The sequence below is a fragment of the Notechis scutatus genome, chromosome 14 (assembly GCF_049901735.1).
Source record: "Notechis scutatus isolate UNSWTSFEM ecotype Mainland chromosome 14, rNotScu1.2, whole genome shotgun sequence".
Classification (NCBI taxonomy): Eukaryota; Metazoa; Chordata; class Lepidosauria; order Squamata; family Elapidae; genus Notechis; species Notechis scutatus.
In genome coordinates, this window is record NC_142022.1 from 10,074,446 (window position 1) to 10,094,917 (window position 20,472).

The 20,472-nt window shown below is 45.8% G+C and overlaps 3 protein-coding genes across 7 annotated transcripts in view; 2 read left to right on the forward strand and 1 right to left on the reverse strand.

Annotated features, from left to right (window-relative positions):
• The first annotated feature begins 1,530 nt into the window (after window positions 1-1,530).
• Window positions 1,531-7,209, forward strand: LOC113427246 (uncharacterized). The gene is made up of 3 exons (XM_087943274.1): window positions 1,531-1,586; window positions 2,493-2,652; window positions 3,428-7,209. The coding sequence occupies exons 2-3, from the start codon at window positions 2,503-2,505 to the stop codon at window positions 5,768-5,770; spliced, it is 2,493 nt and encodes an 830-aa protein (XP_087799400.1). The 5' UTR covers window positions 1,531-1,586; window positions 2,493-2,502; the 3' UTR covers window positions 5,771-7,209.
• Window positions 7,210-8,838: 1,629 nt separating this feature from the next.
• Window positions 8,839-20,472, reverse strand: part of LOC113427252 (uncharacterized) — a 40,950-nt gene continuing 29,316 nt past the window's right edge. Inside the window, exons 3-5 of one of the 4 annotated variants that reach the window (XM_087943290.1) lie at window positions 11,355-11,506; window positions 9,380-11,245; window positions 8,839-9,163 (exon numbers count right to left, since the gene is read on the reverse strand). In XM_087943290.1, coding sequence (XP_087799416.1) covers window positions 9,416-11,245; window positions 11,355-11,506 — 1,982 coding nt within the window. In that variant the 3' untranslated portion in view covers window positions 8,839-9,163; window positions 9,380-9,415. Of the gene's footprint in view, window positions 11,246-11,354; window positions 11,507-11,783; window positions 11,885-20,472 lie in introns of all 4 variants that reach the window. The other 3 variants (XM_087943293.1, XM_087943294.1, XM_087943289.1) reach the window with 3 other exon arrangements.
• LOC113427254 (uncharacterized) lies at window positions 16,132-20,400 on the forward strand. 2 transcript variants are annotated; one of them, XM_087943288.1, is made up of 3 exons: window positions 16,132-16,180; window positions 16,346-16,497; window positions 17,078-20,400. In XM_087943288.1, exons 2-3 carry the CDS (start codon window positions 16,360-16,362, stop codon window positions 20,078-20,080), a joined length of 3,141 nt encoding a protein of 1,046 aa, XP_087799414.1. In that variant the 5' UTR covers window positions 16,132-16,180; window positions 16,346-16,359; the 3' UTR covers window positions 20,081-20,400. The 2 variants fall into 2 exon arrangements, with proteins under 2 accessions (XP_087799414.1, XP_026545508.2); XM_026689723.2 differs by lacking the exon at window positions 16,132-16,180 and having other exon boundaries at window positions 16,307-16,497.

Here is a 20,472-nt window from a genome sequence, read left to right on the forward strand (position 1 = left end):
TTTTTTGAGCCAGGAAATCTTCTTCCTATCTCTGCTCGACCAAGGAACGCGAGGCATTTTTCTCCTCCGATTCATTGCGTCGCCCAAGGTCAAGTTCCCAACTCTGGTGTCCTTGTGTTCCCCTAAGCCAAAGCCAATTTTAAACCACAACAAAAGCAACATGGCTCTCACCCGCTTTCGAGGAAAACGGCTCTTTTTACATCACGCAATCCTAAAAATATGAAGTGAGAAAGGGGGAAAAAATATGTTTTTTTTAAAAAAAAATATATCAGTGGATTAAAATCAGTGAAATGGGTGCTCCAGCACTGGAGGTCTTTAAGAAGAGACTGGACATCCGTTTGCCTGACACGGTAGAGGGTTTCCTGCTTGACCAGGGGGCTGGACTAGACGACCTCCCAGGCTCCTTCCAACTCTGCTATTCTGTTATGCTGTCTTAGAGATGCAGGTGGCTTGCTTCTCTAGTCTACAGGTAATCCTCAACTGACGATCACAACTGAGCCCAAAATTTCTGTTGCGAGGCGAGACGCTTAAGGGAATATTTTTCCGAATGTTACGATCTTTCTTGGTTAAGTGTATCTGGTTTCCCCATTGCCAGAAGATCGCAAAAGGAGATCAGGTGAGCCTGGGACACTGTGACCATCTTAAATAAGAGTCAAAGGCCAAGCATCTGAATTTTGATCATGTGACCATGGGAATGTGTGAAAAGCGTGTGAAAAGTGTGAAAAACAGTCCTTTTTTCAGTGCCGTTGTAACTTTGAGCCGTCAAGGATCATCTGTATTCCATCTCTGATTCCTAACGTTTAGGCTAGAAATATCATATTATTATTATTATTATTATTATTATTATTATTATTATTATTATTATTATTATTAACAAAATATTAGCCCTAGACATCTTTGGAATGGATTTGGGACTTGGCTCAGCCTGGCTCCTCATTTTCTAAGGCCGGAGAAAAAAGAATAGAGCCTCCTGGTGTGGATGCAGTCTACCTTAGAGCACTGATTCTGCAAAGAAAAAGGTGTTGGATGATTTGGCCACGTGCATGCGTCACAGGGTGACGAACAGTGCTAGAAAAAAAAACCACGTGCGGGTCAATGAAAACAAAAGGGACAGAAGGGTGCGTAAAATGTTCTCTCTCTCTCTCTCTCTCTCTCTCTCATTAATGGGTTTTTTTAGCAGCTACGGGGAAAGAAAAATATCAAACAGGACAACTTTGAAACACAAACTGTTGTGTTTTTTTAAAAAATGCTGGTTATATCAGTCTCGCCCTTGCGCAACCGGCTTGGTGAGGTGTGATGCCCCGTTAAAAAAGACAGGAGTGTCGGAAGTGTCTTTTTCACCTTGGGCGGGTGGGGTGTGGAAGGCCAAGTGAGAGGTTGAGGTTGGGGGTTTGGACAAGCCGGGGGTTGGTGAGTGAAGGCGCCACGTTGGGCATAGCTGGGGGCTGAATCAGAGGGGCAACGTGGAAGGGGGAGGTGCCTGTCACCGTGATTAAGAGAGCTTGGTATAAAAAGGGTATTGGTTGCCAGCTGGCTCTCCAACCGAACCGTGCAATTGCTCTGCAAGGCTGGAACTTGGCGAAGAGGTGAGTGGAGCAGGAGGGCGAGATGGGTCAAGGATGGGTGGATGGATGGATGGAAGGAGAAAAGGCGAAATCGCGGACCTTTTGGGGAGATGGAAGCCCTGAGTATTGTAGGGAGGAAGAGGAGGCGATGAAGGAGAAGGGGATGACGAAGGAAAAGGATGATGAAAAGGAGGTAGAAGAGGATGAAGGAAATGAGGAAGGAGATGAAGGAGAAGGAGCACAAGGGGATGAAGGAGGAAAGGAAGGAGATGTAGAAGAAAAGGGGGAGAAAGGAGATGGAGGATGATGGTGACGGAAAAAGAAAAGGTGGATGAAGGAGGAGATGAAGAAGGGAATTAAGAAGAGATGGATGAAGGAGGTAGAGAAGGAGAAGAGGTTGAAGGCGAAGGAGATGGAGAGAGGGATGAAGGAGAAAGGAAGGGGATGAAGAAGGGGGGTTGGAGGTGATGAAGGAATAGAGGATGATGGAGAAAAAAGAGAAGGGGATGAAGGGGATGGAGAAGGAGATGGAAAATGAGATGAAAGAGAAGGAGAACTGGAGGAAGAAGATGAGAAAATTACTTGATGCCCCTTAGATAAGGACCTGGGGAAATGGGGTGGGATGTGGGACGCATAGAGGTTGTTCATAAATCTGAGGAAAGAAGGAATGGAGCAGTGGATGAAGGACCAGGGCTGAGACAAAATTCACATTGCTTTAGAAGAAGGTAGACAGACACTAACTGCAGCTTCCTCTGTTCCAAGTTCAATCTTGGGGTTTCTTGGAGTCCATAGGAACTAGGATATTTGCTCCAGCCACTGTTCCTTGAAAAAGTACCAGCTTTGTATACTTAGATGTACCTGGAGAATCCTATCTAGTAGACCATCATCTCGATTCAACCTTGTCCTCTCTCTGTTCTTTCATTCCAGCACCCTTAAAATGTGTGAAGAGATGTCTCACCTTCTGCGCAACATTCGCAGCATCATCTGCATTTTCGAGAAGTATGCCAAGGATGATGGGGACTGTGGTACCTTGAGCAAAGGAGAGCTGAAACAGCTGATCCAGACGGAGTTCGCTGACGTCATTGTGGTGAGTGCTGAGAACTTGGGCCAGAAGGAAGGAGGAGACCAAGATGGACAAGAACGGTAGAGAATTGGAAGCATAGAGTAGGAAGGGACAAAATCTGGGCTGTGGGTCGTGCCAAGCCATGGTTAGATGCAATTGTGGGTTGTTGGCATTTGGTGCCTCCAAACATGTTGGAGAACCACAACTGAGTTCTAAACCAAACCACCATGTTATGGCCTGTGGAAGCAAGTCAACCCAACCAAAGAGGAAATTTGCATCCTAAAAGGTCCTTCAATTTTGAGTGTTCTCAGCTCAGATGCACAGAATCTATAAATCAGTCTTTCTACCTATTATCTGAAACTGACACAATTATTTTTTTAAGAAACTTTCTCGGGTTTGCACTAGTTACAAGTGCTGTCCTCCAAAGAACTTAGTAGTTGAACACAGGAGAGTAGAAAGAGCAGCAGACCGTGGTTTGTTTCCTAGAATATCACTTTTGGACCCTTTCTATAAATTGGTTTTATTCTTCAGCCTGTTTCCTCGTTTATTTATGGCATTATGAGAAGGGCTCAAAAATCCCATTAGATATGCATCAGAAATGAGTCTGGGAGCGAAGGCATTTCTGGGTATCAGGGCATAATTGAGAAGAGTTGACTTGAGTTGAGTTGAGTTGAGTTTAGTGTCATTGCACCTCGTACAACGAAATTAAATACCATCTTCAGTGTACATTATGAACAGCAGCAGTTGAGATGAAACAAATGGATTTTCTTATAATCTTTTGGGGATTTCTTCTTTGCAGGATCCACATGATCCCAAGACAATAGAGACGGTGCTCCATCTGTTAGACACCGACTGTGACGGCAAAGTAGGTTTTGAAGAATTTACAGTCCTGGTCTTCAAGGTGGTCAAAGCCTGTTATAAGAAAGTCCAAGAATGCCAGCATACAGCAGGTGGACCATCCAAGAGAGATATCACCAACATTCAGCAGCGGGACATCCCACCTCAACAAATGTCCAGAGATGGACCATCCCAGAGAGATACCTCCAGCACACAACAGTGGGACATCCCACCTCAACAAGTGTCCAGAGATGGACCATCCCAGAGAGTTACCTCCAGGACACAGCAGCGGGACATCCCACCTCAACAATTGTCCAGAGATGGACCATCCCAGAGAGATACCTCCAGCACACAACAGCGGGACATCCCACCTCAACAAGTGTCCAGAGATGGACCATCCCAGAGAGATACCTCCAGCACACAACAGCGGGACATCCCACCTCAACAATTGTCCAGAGATGGACCATCCAAGAGAGATATCACCAGCACACAACAGCGGGACATCCCACCTCAACAATTGTCCAGAGATGGACCATCCCAGAGAGTTACCTCCAGGACACAGCAGCGGGACATCCCACCTCAACAAATGTCCAGAGATGGACCATCCAAGCGAGATATCACCAGCACACAACAGCAGGAGATCCCACCTCAACAATTGTCCAGAGATGAACCATCCCAGAGAGTTACCTCCAGGACACAGCAGCAGGACATCCCACCTCAACAAGTGTCCAGAGATGGACCATCTCAGAGAGATACCTCCAGCACACAACAGTGGGACATCCCACCTCAACAATTGTCCAGAGATGGACCATCCCAGAGAGTTACCTCCAGGACACAGCAGCGGGACATCCCACCTCAACAAGTGTCCAGAGATGGACCATCCAAGCGAGATATCACCAGCACACAACAGCAGGAGATCCCATCTCAACAATTGTCCAGAGATGGATCATCCAAGCGAGATATCACCAGCACACAACAGCAGGAGATCCCATCTCAACAATTGTCCAGAGATGGACCATCCAAGCGAGATATCACCAGCACACAACAGCAGGAGATCCCATCTCAACAATTGTCCAGAGATGGACCATCCAAGCGAGATATCACCAGCACACAACAGCAGGAGATCCCATCTCAACAATTGTCCAGAGATGGACCATCTCAGAGAGATATCACCAGCACACAACAGCGGGACATCCCACCTCAACAAGTGTCCAGAGATGAACCATCCCAGAGACATAGCTCCACCACACAGCAGGGGGAAACACAAACTTCACAAGTGTCTCCTCGTCCTTGCCAGAAACTTGTGCCCCCTAAGAATATTTTAGATGCAGAGGAACTGCCTCAGGAACAGGAGATGAAGAGGACCAGATTGGAGACCAGTTATGATGAAAAGGAGCAGTCCCAACAGGAAGAGGCTTCTACTCGCCCAAGAACACAAACTTCAAGGGTGCAATCAGTTCAGAGAACAATTGAGGATATGATAAGGGGAAATCTCACCTGTCAAACATCTTCGGCAGAAATGAGAACTGAGCAGGCTCCTTCCCAGGGGCATCCAAGCGCTCTTCCCCCCAGACGCCGCTGTCTTCAGGAACCTCTCAGCCCAGATCAAGAAGCAAGTCAAGATGTTCTTCAGAGTGCTCCCCAACAATCATCCCAACAACGTCAGGTGGAAGAGCAGAGTAGCACACTTCATGAGGAAGTGACCTCCCAAACATCGGGGCAGGACAGAAGAAGTCAACAGTCTGCTGTAGAGATGGAACAAATCTCAGCTGGGGAACCATTGCAAGAAACTTGTCAAAGGTCTTCTGGAGGAAGAAACCAGCAAGTGCAGGTTGAAGAAAGAAGATCAGCATCTGGCCACCTCCGAAATCCCCAGGTGGTCCAGATTTGTGACCAAGAATCTTGTTCTGTCACGTTCAGACAGCATCAGAATGACCAACAGAGATGTCAATCTCAAGGACTTGAGCAGCGTTCGGTTGTCCAAGAGGACCAAGAAGTTCAAGCTCCAGGGCAGGTCATAAGTAGACGTCAAGAACCTCAAATGCCAGTCTACCGACCTCATCAAGAAAAGGAAAGGTATCCCACAACATTAGAATGCCAACGTGGTCCATCAGAGCAGAGAGCTGTGTCTCAAGAAGTGTCTAGGCCTCAAGTAGCTGAGAGATACCCACGTGGTGAGCCTGGAGAGCTCACAGTTGTCCAATTCTCCCAAGATTCTTCTCCCAGACGTCCATTCCAACCTTCCCAGTTCCAGCTAAAACAGAGGGCATTACAGTTCCCTCCTCCCTGGTCTACAAAGCAATAAACACTTCCTAGAAAGCCAAGAAATTCTCCACAAAACCATGGAAACAGAGATGATCCACCAAGGTCAATCCATCTCGTCCCAGGACATGTGGCAGCTTTGGAGAAGACCTTCCTGGGTTTGCTCACCAACCACATCTACAAAATGTGGGTGGAGAAGCACAGCCCTCAGCCAGTTGCAGTCAATGTCAGGGGTGAGCTGCATTAAGATTGGTGGATCTCAAGTAGTTTAGATTTTGCTTTGCTTCTTTATGAAGAACCTGGATTCTTGCTTCAAACTTGCTTCATTTCTACATGCAAGGAATCTTTGAGAAGAATCCTGAGATTTTCATAGCCGTGTTCTCTCTCTCGTACTCTTGACTCCCTGTAGGCACACTTAGCCATAGTATCACAAATAGGACTTTGTGAAGCTCAGGATGGGTGGTTTATTGAATACAGCCTCCTTCTCTAGCTATCTTTTATATCGTCAATAATATTTATCAGCAATTGTTCCATAATGCAATAAAGGATCCAGTTTTGCATTGAGTTAATGTCCCCAATGATCCAATGAATGTCAGATTTGTATAACAAAATTGTTCATGAGATGATTGTGCTTCAGTTCATACTATACATGCTCCAGATCTTCTTAGGACAATTTTTCTCCATCTTGGCTACTTTAAAGATGGGTGGACGTCAACTTCCACAAATCCCCAGCCATACTGGGTGACTGAGAAATTCTGGGAGTTGAAATCCCACTCATCTTCAAGTTGTCCAGTTGAACCCTACGGCCTTAGATGTCCACCATATTGTAGAATGAAAAGTCTGGCTCAACCGTGTCACAACCTAGTGATGTAGACAAACAACTGTAAAGGGACAAAAATGCATAGCTAACCTTCAATTCCTTGTGTATCTCAAGCAATCTAAATCATTCTTTCTAAAAAAAAAATCTGCTTCTTTCTGTGATAAAATAAAAGAATATTTGCTAGCACATGTGGCATGCTTCCTTTTTGCGACACAATGAATGCTTAAAAAGTAACAATCATCCAAACGGACCCTTGTCGAGTTTGTGTTGGTCTTTCAATCGTAGACTACAAGGTCAAGAGTGAGAAAGACTATCCACTTCTGTTGTCCAGTAGTCTCCACCTATGAAGTAGGACTCTTCCTGGGTTGGTTGACTCAAGAGACATGTCCTACTTGTGAGAATAAATTGTTAAGGTCTACACCTGGGCTTAGAAGAATTCAAGCTGAAAATACTTCAATTGGGAGTTCAGGATTTGGAGGAACAGTGTATCTACTCATGGACTTCTTCGGTTGTCTAAACTGTATGGGACTTCTAGCCAGCGATACTTGGATCTTCTCTAGATTTTGTTCATAGATTAGTTGTGAGTTTGTTCTACCTAATTGAAGTCGGTAATTTTGGATATTAAGCTAGTTTTGGGGTTATTCTGCAGATCAGGGAGGAATAGATCCAAAATACATCTTTTTGAAAGAGGAGATATGATTTTAAGGGCCTAACCCAGCTCCATTACAAAACAGGGAGATGTTAGCAGAAGCCAACCAGGAAATCTTATGGAGACCTTTGGGATGGTGGAGAATTGCTCCGCTCAGCAACGTCCAGGAGATGTTAAAATCACTCCATCCACTGTACTTAATTTGGATTCAGTTTAATCCAGTTTACATTTTGGCTTAACAATGTTGGTCTTCTATAATTAAAATTGAATCAAATAGGTCAAAGTTCTTTACTCTCGGCAACGCCGAACAAGAATCTGCTTTGCTTTGAATCAAAACCAACATTGAGTTGGAAGGGACCTTGGAGGTCTTCTAGTCCAGCCCCCTGCTCAAGCAGGAAACCCTAGACCACTTCAGACAAGTGACTATCCAGTCTCTTCAGTGTTGGGAGCTCCCACAACTTCTGGAGACAAGTAGTTCCACTGGTTAATTGTCCTCACAGTTAGGAAGTTCTTTCTTGTCCTGCCTTCAGATGCTTTGGAGAATAAGTTGACCCCCTCTTCCTTGTGGCAGCCCCCCACCCAAATACTGGAACACTGCTATCATCCAGTCCTTCTTTTCACTAGACTAACCAAACCCAAATCCTGCAACTGTTCTTCATATGTTCTAATCTCCAGGCCTTTCATCATCTTAGTTGCTCTTCTCTGCGCTTTTGGTATGTTTGTGTGTTTGGAAGAAGGAATAATTCACCCAAAAAAGGGACTAGTTTTAATTCCCTAAAAGAAATCCTACGATCTCACTTAGAAGTTATGTTCTCAGTCAAAAACTATTTTAATCTTAGCCTGCTGTGATGGAAACCCAGCTTCCGAATTATGATTAGGAGGTCCTATAAACCAGCATATGGCTTTAGTTAGAGAAACAACATCTGATGATCTTCGAGCTCCATCTTGTGGTTAATGAATAGGTAGCAGATTGTTTTATGAAAATTGTATTAGGTATGGGACGATTTTAGAGCTGTGTTTCTCAGCCATGGCAAACTTGAACAGATATCAACTCCCAGAATTCCCCAGTCGGTGCTAGCTGGGGGATTCTGGGAGTTGACATCCACACGTCTTCAAGTTGTCAATCCTTGCTTTAGAGAATGTTGTTCTCCATGCTCAGAGGATACAGAGTAACAGAGTTGGAAGGGACCTTGAAGGTCTTCTAATCCAACCCCCTCTCAAGGAGGAAGACCTTATACCAGGGGTCTCCAACCTTGGCAACTTTAAGACTTGTGGACTTCAACTCCCAGAATTCCTCAGCCAGCTTTGCTTTTAAAGTTGCCAAGGTTGGCGACCCCTGCCTTATACTATTTCAGACAAGTAGCTGTCCAGTCTCTTCTCAAAAACTTCCAGTGTTGGAGCACCCACAACTTCTAGAGGGAAGCTGTTCTACTAATTAATTGTCCTCACTATTGGGAAATTTTTCCTTGGTTCTTGGTTGCTTCTCTCCTTGATGAGTTTTCATCTATTACTTTCTTCTGCCTCTAGTGCAAAATTTCCATCATTTTCTGCAAGGTGGATTGTGTCTTCACCTGTTTCTAACCCCAAAGAGCCCACCCAAGAACTAAAAGTCAACTCAAAACCCAAACAACATGGACTTTGTTTAGAAGAAACTGCTCTTTATTTATCTTGTTTCATTTCCATCACCAGTAGTCCACCAAAAACCCACTAATCCACCAAGTTTACCCTAAATCCAAAGTTAGAAAAATTAAAGAAAGGGGAAGGGAAAAATAGAGGGCTGTTGGTGTTCAACAATCCAATGGAGTTGACGGTCATTTGATCAACGGTGAACACATTCATGCAGGACACTTTCGTACGTTGAATATCAAGGAAGAACCAGGCTGGTTTCCATTAGTCCACCTTGAGAAATGCTCTTGATGGGTGACTTCAGTTTGCTCATCATGGTTCCTTCAACGTTACTCGAATGGCTGGGATAGGTGGGAAAATATAGTGTTATTGAATATAATAAGGCTACAACTACAAACAAACCGGTTGGCTTCCTGGTCAAAGATTCCAAAAGAAGGCCAAGGAATCCAGAGCCTCTCCAGATATTGATCAAATTACTGTTCCCAGCAACTTTTGTCTTAGATAAGATGGACCAGAATTACTGGGAGTTTCTCAAGGTCTGGAGAACTTATAGTTACCTCACTGCTGCTTACTCTGGCTTCAACCTTCGTTTTCTAGTCCTTCGTGGCTGGCATAAGGCTACGGGGCTCAGATCTTCTGAGTTCAGGGGCTCTGCGTCTGGAAATCTGCTGTGGGCTGCTGGGATCAAACTCTCTCTGGCCAACATCAGAAGGACTCGCCATGTCTCGTCCTGTACGTCTCCTTCGGGCATCTCCTTCTGGAAGTCTCTCCCTTTCACCATATCTGGAGGCACTTTCTTGAGGCCTTCTCCGGACTTCATCTCTGGTTTCAGCTTCAAGTGACGTGGCACGTCTCCCATCTCTCTCCCTATCCCGGGATTCACGTTCATAATGTTGTCCCTCCTGGTTGTCTTCTCTCTCAACTAATTCACGAGGCTGGAGCCGCCGCCTCCTTTCAGCATCTCTTTCTTGGGACCTAACTTCGTAGTTACGGGGTCTCCTCTGGTCATCTCTCCTTGGCTCTTCATAACTTTGAGATCTATCATACTTGGGGTCCCTGGGTTCAGGTTCTTGGGATTGGGGTCTCCTTCTTCCGCTTTCCGTTGCACGGGTTTCCTCCTGGCTGAACTCCCGGCTTCTCCGCTCTATGTCCTCAGGATGTTGGGATCTTCTGACCTCTTCTCTGCCTTCAGACTCATGAGACCGGGAAGGTCTGTCCATGTTCTCAAGCTCAGAAGAATGGGGCCTCCTTGTCTCTCGTTCTCTGCGTTCCAGATCTTCCACTTCTGGTCTTCTTGAAGCTTCACGTGGTCGTGGTCTGCTCCACTCCTTTTCAACACGTCTCCTTTCAGATGTTCTGACTTCTTCCTCTTCTGCCCGGATTGCTCTACGAACATCTTCTCTTGATTGAAAGACAGAGCGTCCTTGTCTCCTCCTCTCACTCTCTCTGTGGTCATCTTCATGGAACTGTGATCTTCTCTCACCTTCTCTGAACAGTGGGCGATGCTCCTCATGTTCCTCTACTGGGCTACGGTGACGAATCCGATCTCGGCGATCATCAGCCACACGGGGTTCAAAGGCACGAGATCTCGACTCATTGTGCATTTCCAGCTCCCCCCTTCCATCTTCCACTTCTCGCCGTTCACGAGACGGCTGATCCCTTTCAACATCGTACTCTGGACGATGGTTTCCTCTATCTACTCGGGCTTGAGAACCATGTCTGAAGAGTCTTCCCTCAGCTTCCTGATGTTCAGTCTCTCGTCCCCGACGTTGTCTCCCATCTTCCCTCCTGGATATGACTATTGGAGAATACAGGTCTTCTTCATCCCTGTCCAGGAGACCCCGAACTTCACGTCTGTCATTGTCATTTCTTCTCACAAGTTCTCGGGACTGACGTGGAGAGTCTTCTTCCAGTGTTGATTCCCGTAGTCTCCGTTGACGGGGTTCTGGTATGTCAACATCTTCCCACTCTTTGGGCTCAAGGCGTCGTTGTTCAGGCTCTCTCTCCTGAAGCTCCCGAGATGGATGGTCTCTCCTATCACCATCTCTCAACTCACGATCGTGTCCTTCAAAGTGGCGGTCTACTTCCTCTCGACGTTCACTGGAACGTTCCCCTCGTCTGCCTTCTTCCATGGATGGAAGGGGGGTCCTATCTGCACCTCGTCTCTCACGAACATCGTCTCTTCTTCTGTCCTCCCCCGGAAACTCCTGGCGGTTGCTTTCATCCCCACGTGGTTCCTCATCACGCACGGCTCTCCTCCTTTCCTCATTGTATGAAAAACACTCCCGAGGATGCCAGACACTATAGCAAGCGGTGGCCATTTCAAAGATTAAGAAGAGGAACTCATTGAAGTCAACACGATTATCTCCATTCACGTCCAACAGTTGGAAGGTCAGCTTGACAATCTGAGGATCACGAGGGTTCTGGGAAAAACCAGAAATCACAAAGATTTTATTTCAAGACTCTTCCCAACTTCGCCCGACTTCTAACGATCCCAAACTAGCCTTCAACATTTCGGTGGAACCTCCTTACCTCTAGAACGCCACCAAACTCTTTTTGGATGAGTCTTTTCATCTGCCTTCGCTTCATGGAGGAACTCTCACTCTTCCTGTCGGCATACTTGTGAAAGACGTCAATGATGGTGCAGATACTGTCCACGAGACCAGCCATGTTGGAGATTTTGCCTGCAGAAACAAGAGAAGAAAATTTGCACCTATATTTAAGTCCCGAGATAGGCTGACCTCCTCCTGCCCAACCCAGTCTGCGTTCCCCACCCCCCTGCCTTTTTCCCCTCTCACTCTTTTCTAAGCTACATTGCCCCAAAATATGACTCCTCGATCCTTGTAATCAACCCAGCTTCTCCTCTTTCCAGCTTGGTCCTGTTCTTTCTAAATTTCTCAGCGATCTCCCAAGTTTAATTTTTCTTTTTCCCCCAGCGTAGCAACGTAGTTTTCAACTCACCCAGCTCAGTACGTTCAACGGTTGGAAGCCTTCAGGGAACTGTTGGAGAAGAGCAAGTATCCGATTCCTTTTTATATATTTCTTAAGATGCTGACACCCTACTCGGATGATAGATAAGTTTACGTCCAGCCCAGCCCGGTTTGCAACACCTCACCTCTTTCAAGCAGGTTGTTAATCCTTGTATTTCAACTTACCCCCTTATAGCTGTCTTTTTTTAAATAAACACACCAAAATAACATCAGTTTGCAGGGAACAACCGGAATTTTATATTTCCTGGGTTAGATATCCTATTTAATATTACGTGGGTGGGAAGGAACCTTTACAGGTGAATAAGGTTTTTAAGAAGAGACTGGACATGGAAGGGGATAAGGTCTCCTGCTTGAGCAGGGGGCTGGACTAGACGACCTCCAAGGTCCCTCCCAATTCTATTCTGTAACAGCTGACTCGTTTAGTGACCTTTCAAAGTTATAACAGCGCTGGAAAAAAGCAACCGGTCTTCACACTTACGAATTTTGTAGCATTCCCAAGAGACAAAAAAAATTTGGATGCTTGGCAGCCAGAATGTATGTATAAGATTGCAGTGTCCATGGGTTGTGTGATCTCAGGGTTGTGAGTTGCGAAGCAAAGTCAGCGTGGAAGCCAGATTCATTTTCACCACTGCCATGGTTTGCTGAGCTATGATAAAAGTCGTACAATCAGATGCAAGTCACTTCACCGTTCTGCTCAGCGACAGAAATTCTGGCTCCAATCGGGGTCCCAAGTCAAGGACGATCTCTGACTTTCCAAAACTTTGGGGAAGGTAACATTAAGCGCACTTTTGTTAAAATAATGACCAAGAGAAGAATGGAAGAGCAACCAAGTTGGAAGCATGAAATGACTTTTTCATAGATCCGGAACAAGGGTCAGATTTTGTATCCTGGTCTACTCTAACCAAAATCTGTGAAGTCTACAAGCAGCAACTCTTGACTGTCACAACCTATTTCCATGTTCAGAAGCAGTGCAGGTCGTCCTCTACTTACGACCACAATTGAGCACAACGCTTCTGTTGCTAAGTGAGACGTCGGTGAGTTTTGCCCCATTTTACGATTTTTCTTGGTCTGGTTCTTAAGGGAATCCCTGCAGTTGTTAAATGCGTCACATGGTTGTTCAGCGAATCCAGCTTTCCCCGTTGACTTGGCTTGGCAGAAGGTTGCCAAAGGGGAAGCACGCGACCCTGGGATGCGGCAACTGTCATAAGTGTGAGTCACTTGTCAAGCATCCAACTGTAAATCACGGGACCATAGGGGTGCTGCAACAGTCATAGGTGTGAAAAATGGCCGTAACTCAATGTTTTCAGTGCCTTGTAACTTCAAATTGTCACTAAGCAAACTGTTATAAGTTGAGGACTACTTGTATGTTTCCAAATCCACCGCTGCTGGAGAGAACCAGGCTGATATCTCATCTGCTTCATGTCTACCTTGTGGACAGGAAGTCTACAGGTTGAGCTGAAGGACTCATTCTGAAACGCATCTTCTTAAGACCTTATGTTCTTAGAGACTGTCTATTTTTGATGCAAACCAGGGTTCAATTCCCCATCCTCTCCTTCTTTAGGATCCTGGCTACAACATATTTTCCTTCCCCGGGTGTTGCTGGGAGCGATACTTACTCGAGATCCCCAGCAGACTTGATGTCCACCTAAAACTCCTTGGTGGAACAAGTCTACAATCTTTGACTAATCATTCCTGCTTTTCAAAAAGTGGGGGACATTTTTTTAAGCAAAATTTAAGCCATGACTGAATGACAGCCCGCACCCTTGGGGTAATAATGCTAATTTTAGGGCCATGGTTTCCTCTGGGATGAAGTTCTTGAGAAGGAGAGGAAGGGAGTGCCTCACGTATTTATCATTATGAATAAACGAAGGATGCAATCCGGGGAAGGTCTAAACTAAAATATGGAAGATACGTTGCATTTGACATGCATTGAAATTCTGTTTCCCCAAAAGATCTGGGGATTTGGGAAAAATGGGTAAGGAAGGTTAACTTCCTAACTTCTCTCAGAATGGCAGATAATGAAAAGCAACTTGTTGGAAAGGGCTTTTCTATAAAAATAAGTGGTGGTGAAGAAGTGGGATTCAGCTGGAGTAACCTTTCAACCTTCTAATAGTTGGGGACAAGTTTCATTTGTCCAACCGTCCCATGTTTCTTAGCTCCTCAAACACTACCAGATCCAAAACATCAAAGTTGGCATATTGACATTCAAAGCAGTTGGGGCTCCACATTTTTCAGGGTCCCCCAAACTCCAGTTCCCAGAAGCCACCACTGGACAAGCATGATGAGAGTTGGAAGAATCATTGAGACAACTATAACCATCCAGCTTCATGGACTTTGGGGGGGTCAACAGTTATTCTCGCACACGCAACCCCAAAAAACTTCCAAATCAAAAGTTCAACCAAAAGTGTTGGCCTCTTGAAGGCAGGTTCTCCAGACAAGATCCATCATCCATGCTTAGCCATGCCTTGAAGATTTTGGGGGAAGGTCTTGAAACCTTGGGAAAGCATCAAGATGACCACATTGTGCTGGCACCGAGTCACAGCCTGCTGTTTCATCGAATTGTCTTCCTGAAATCACAATCAATTGTGCTCATAAAGGGGATGTTGTTTTGGAAAAACAACTAAAGGAAGAGAGGTTCATTTTGACTTCTTACAAGGACAAAGAAGTTGGCCCGACTGAATTCAGCAAGAAAAACGATCCGATGGTCTCTATCTTTTCATGGGCATCGTTAAACCAGCTCCCTTTTGGGCCCAAGAGTTTTATTCAAAAGCTGTTGCTTGTAGACCACCAGAGATGCTGCATTCTCCATTTCGAGAAGACACCCATTTAAATTTAACCACTAGACGAGTTAAGGTATCATTATCCAAGGTGTAATTAGCCCAGCCGCTAAAACAAGCGGCTACAGGACAAAAATTACTCACATCCTTTTCTGCAGGGAACGAAAAACAACAAGGAGGTGACCTCGACGGGTTGAACAAACAAGGCAGGGACCCTTAAAATAAAGTGATAAATGGTGTAGGGTAAGGACCAGAGGACTTTGAAGGAACAGAACAAAAGGAGTATTTCTGAAAATAGTTACAGCGTTGACCCGCCTTGCTCAAAACATTTGTGGTTGGGCAAACAAGGTTGCCTCAAAGTTCTTGAGAACTTCTCAGCCCTCCAAAAAAAAAAAATGCCCCTTCTTTTTGGGATCCATCTGTGGAGGGCATATTCCATCGTTGAGCACACCCAACTGACTGGGCTGGGGGAGACTCACCATACATCTTACCTCATAACTATAATTTTTATTGCACATTTTTCCAAGACCTGTTTTATCTTCTCTTACCACTATTGCCCCACCAATAACTCATTAGGGTTGTGCCAAGCTTGGACTCAAAAGTCCACCTGGTCCCAGACATTTTCTTGTTCCAAACTGTTTCCAATCCTGCTAGTTGGGGAATTCTGGGAGTTGAAGTCCAGCTACCTTAAAGTTGTTAAGGTTAATTTTAAAAAAATTGGAAAGGGAGGGGACGATCACATAAGCTTGGGCTCCTGGAAGACATTCATACATCTCAAACTTGGCTCTGTTTTGCCTCGTAGGCTTTTTTGCAAGAAAAATAAGTTGACGCCTGGGAAGATAAATCTGTCCTTCACCAAGGCCATTTGTTTGACTCCCTCCATTTGTGACAGAAGTTTCTTGGGGTTCTCCTGCTGGGTGATGACAGAGAATTGGACCTCACCCATTCTTGGTATACAAAATCTATCATTCTGGGATATACTTTTTTCCCAACCTGGAGGAAAGATGAATAGAGCTAAAAGCTGTTGATGGATAGATCTCTTTAGGATCATACTCCGTGAAATTCTGCACCAGATCAAACCATAACTCCTGATGTTGCCACAAGACCTCATGTTCTCCTGCCAAAGCTTAAACACCCTTCCTTCTGGAAACCAGCCTTCGTTTCTGAACTTTAAGACGAATGAAGAAACCTGCACGTGCCATGGAATTCATCTCTTCCAACCCTCACATGGTACAATGTCCAGATAAAACCAGACATGGGCATGTCTGAAGCTGGAAGAGGTTGATGATTACCCCACAAGCTATGGAAGGCATGGTACTTTCCTCCTTTAAAATTGCAGAAAGGCAGCAAATGCTATTTTAGGCTTCTATTTTGGGGAACATGACAACGAAAAGGTGGAATTACAAGTTGCCGAGCAATTTGTCCAGAAGACACAAAGGTGGAACGAGCCAGGCTGAAGATGAATGAGATCATCCTCTGAAGAGGGTGTCACCTTGCATGATAGAATTAGCCAACCTATAAAAGGGGTTCGGCTTCCTGGCGTTTCCATACTTTTGTCTCTGAGGCTGCTCACCTGATTTTGCTGAGCTGGGTGAGTTAAAAAATTGGGGGGGTGGGGGTTGGCATCAAGACAGGAGAAGACAGGGAACAGTTGAGCAATCCCTTACAGGTTCTTGAAAGGGGTGACAATTCCCTTTAGGACCACCCTAGAAAAAATAAAGGCCCTTCTTCATTGTCCCTTTTCCTGTCTTTGCAGAAAGGGTCTTCACGATGAGCTACTTTCTGGACAGTGTCTGTACCATCGTTGGAATCTTTCACAAGTATGCCCGATGCCAAGGTGGCAACCTCGCTCTCAACCGAAGAGAAATGAAGACACTTATCCAGAAAGAGTTTGCTGAAGTCTTGGAGGTGAGCACCAATCATGGGGAATGAGGGACTATGTTGGGCAATGCCCACCGTGATGGATTTTCGGGACCTTTTGTTCCAAGCCATGTCCTGGTTGCAGAATTCATCCATGTTCTGGCTAGATCTCGCACCGTCCAAAATGAAGCCTTACATGGGGTTCCTTCAATGGAGGACATCAACCCAGGCTGGAGGGTCACCTATCATAGATGGTGTGGTGGAGCATATTCTAGGAGCCAGGAAGTGGGATGGAGAACCTCTATGATCTCTTCCAGTTCTACAAGTCTAGAAACACACTGGTCTATAACACAGAAAGGGGGGAGAATATCAGGGGATACATCTAGGCCAAGCAAAGACCAGAATTTGGGGTTGAAGGGATAACAGAGCCCATTTCCAGCAGGAGAAGCAGTTGGGTAAGCCAATCACTCAACAATCCCATTGGGTAGGACAACTTATCTTTGGGTATAATTCCACTAAAAACATTATAAATGATCATCTTAAGAGTGAAAAATGTTGAGGTGCTACTGATGGTTGGAATGACCAGTTGCTCCAACCCTCTTTCTTTTTTATTTCTCCTCACTTCCAGAATCCTTGTGACCCTCAGACGATTGAACTCACTTTCAAGCTGCTGGACGTCAATGGAGACAGTTTGGTGGACTTCAACGAGTACCTGCTTTTCGTCTTCCAAATTGCCACCGGTTGTTACAGGTTCCTGCAGCCCAGAGAGTATCTTCTTCGGGACGAAAGTAGCAGAGCCCTACATGAAGGAGAAGCAGGAGGATCCAAAAGAGGTCATCAGCTTCAGGATGGGGAAAGGAGAGGAGACTATGTCCATGAGAGACAAGGTTTGGATGGGACTTCCCTACGTTCCACAGAGAAAGGAAGACGGGGGGAGCTGGTGAGACGCTACCTTCCCATTGAACTTGTAGAAGTAGACGAAGAAAATAGCAACTTTGAAGGACATGAACCCGAATTGAGGGATGGTGATAGGAGAGACCGTCCATCTCAGGAACATCAGGAAAGAGAGCCTGAACAACGACGCCTTGAGCCTAAAGAGTGGGAAGATATTGAAATACCGGAACCCCGTCAACAGAGACAACGGGAATCAACACTGGAAGAAGACTCTCCACGTCAGTCCCGAGAACTTGTGAGAAGAAATGACAATGACAGACGTGAAATTCAGGATCCCCTGGACAGCGATGAAGAAGACCTTTATTCTCCAATAGTCCCATCCAGGAAGGAAGAAGTGAGGCAACGCCGGGGCCAAGAGACTGAGGGAAGACTCTTCAGATATGGTTCTCAAACCAGAGTTGATCGTACAGATTACGATGTTGAAATAAGTTGGCCATCTCATGAATGGCAAGAAGTAGAAGATGGAAGGAGGGAGCTAGAAATACACAATGAGCGGAGATCTCGTGCCTTTGAACACCGTGTGGCTGATGATCGCCGAGATCGGATTCATCACCATAGCCCAGTAGAAGAGTATGAGGAGCATCATCCATTGTCCACAGAAGGTGAGAGAAGATCACAGTTCCATGAAGATGACCACAGAGAGAGTGAGAGGAGGAGACAAGGACGCTCTGTCTTTCAATCAAGAGAAGATGTTCATAGAGCAATCCAGGCAGAAGAGGAAGAAGTCAGAAGATCTAAAAGGAGACATGACGAAGATGAGTGGAGCAGATCACGACCACGTGAAGCTTCAAGAAGATCAGATGTGCAAGATCTGGAACGCAGAGAACGAGAGACGAGGAGGCCCTATTCTTCTGAGCTTAAGAACATGGACAGACCTTCCCAGTCTCGTGAGTCTGAAGGCAGAGAAGAGGTCAGAAGATCCCAACATCCTGAGGACATAGTGCAGAGAAGCCGGGAGTTCAGCCGGGAGGATACCAGAGTAGCGGAAGTTAGGAGGAGGAGATCCCAATCCCTAGAGCCTGTGGCCAGGGACATCAGATATGTCCGATCTCAAAGATATGAAGAACCAAGGAGAGATGATCAGAGAAGACCCCATAATTATGATGTTCGCTCTCTAGAAAGGGATGCTGCAAGAAGGAGAAGGCTCCAGCCTCATGAATCACCCAAGAGAGGAGACAACCAGGAGAGGCAATGGTATTATGGACATGAAACCTGGGACAGTGAGAGAGACGGGAGAAGACGTCAGTTACGTTACTCAGAACCCAGAGAGAGGGAGATGAGAAGGTATCAGGTGGCTGACTCAAGAGTTGATGAAAGGAAACAATCAAGAGAAGCAGTCACCAGACCAACACAATTGGATAGGTTTTCTCCATCTGATAGTCCAGGAGAGGATGACCAGACTGGACAACAGATATATGAGTCCAGACATACACTTCAAAGAGAAGGGAGGGGACAAAGCTATGATAGACTAAGCAATGGCCAGAGACAAATCTGGGCAATTGATATTGCTCAAAGAGAACATGAAGGACAAAGGAGAAACAATGTTGAGGTTAGAGTTGTTGACCAGTTCCGTGGTCTTGACCACAGAGAAAGTGAACCCCAGAGAAGAACCTCAAAACATGATTCTGATGATGAAAACACTGATCAAAGGCAGACCCAAACTTATGAAGTTAGCTCAAGAGAAGGTGAAGACCAAAGAAGAACTTCATCCCATGACTCGGGTACAAGACAGATCAACCAGAGGAGAACCCCAACATATGAGGTTGGCCCTAAAGATGATCAACGACCCAGAAGAATGCCATCACGTGAGTCCGTTGATCAGAGATGGAGGACCCACACACAAACCGACCTAGCAGAAGATGGTCAGAAGCCTTGCAACCCATATGAAGCTGACCCAAGGGATGGTGAGCAACAGAGAACAGTGCAGTCCTCTGACCCTAATTTCAGGGATACTGAAGCAACACAGTATAATATGGAGGACAGCACTCAGCCACGTGAAGCCACCTCTCTTTCCAACAAAACAGCCGACCATGAATTTGATCTGCGGAGAGACCAAAGGACACTCGAGTCTGGTGAATCTCAACTGTCAAGGAAGCCTGGACAATCTAAGGCAGAACAAAGCCTGGTGAGTCCATACAAGCAGCACCAGGCCACAAGAGAGAGCCAACGTTTGTCTGGACCAGAAGTGAGAGGTCCCCAAAGGAGGTGGCTGCCACACCATCAAGCTGAAGCCCCAGAAGAAGCTGGTGTGGACCAAGTCCAACGAAAGGTAGGTTCACCTGTAAGCAAGAGGGCTATCTCCCAACCAAGTGAACGACAGGTCACCGAGGGCCAGGAAAACAGGATTCAGGGGTACCATCGCACACCAGTCTCCCAAGCTGAAGGTGAGTCTGAATTATCTCTGGATGGAGACAAAGCTCAAGAACCTGCTGCTCTCGACCAGCAGCAAGCCCACCGTGGAGGAGAAGTTCCTCAACCTGTGGCGGAGGAACCCAAAGTGGAGGAAGATGATGGAAGTGGATCATGGGCCCAGGAATCTCAGCCACCTTTGGAGGACGATGACCAACAAGCCGTCACGGAGAAGCCGAGCAGTTCTCTGGTGGAAAACAAATCATGCGTGATTTGTAATCCGCTGTATGAATATCTGTTGGCCCAGAAGAAGCAGGAGCAACCCTAGAAGTTGGGATGAAGATGCGAGCTTGAAGCTCACTCTGCTTTCATGTCTTCCTTTCTTCCTGCAGATGTTCTTTGATCCTGTTTTGTTCTAATCAGTTAATCTAATCATCTCTAACTCAACCCTTTTGGTCCAAGGCGATACCCAGCAAAGGGTACAATGATCCCTTCCCTTTGAGATGTATCCGTGGAAATGTAAAATTATGGTGAGAAAAAGGCAGGGGTCTCTGTCATCAACTGGGTTTTCCTTCCATCAGCTCCCAATCAGCCCTTTTGCTCTTCAGTGATTCTGAAATACCTTCCAAACTTCACAGAAGGTTACAAGATGAGGAAAGCAAACCCCAAATTCTACCTGGAGTGATCAAGAAGCAAGTCTAGATGGATATAGAGCCCCCT

Coding starts and splice junctions, on each gene's coding strand:
- LOC113427254 (XM_087943288.1), top strand. CDS start 16,360: ATGAGCTACTTTCTGGACAGTGTCTGTACCATCGTTGGAATCTTTCAC. Junction 16,498..17,077: donor AGTTTGCTGAAGTCTTGGAG/GTGAGCACCAAT, acceptor CCTCACTTCCAG/AATCCTTGTGACCCTCAGAC.
- LOC113427246 (XM_087943274.1), top strand. CDS start 2,503: ATGTGTGAAGAGATGTCTCACCTTCTGCGCAACATTCGCAGCATCATC. Junction 2,653..3,427: donor AGTTCGCTGACGTCATTGTG/GTGAGTGCTGAG, acceptor TCTTCTTTGCAG/GATCCACATGATCCCAAGAC.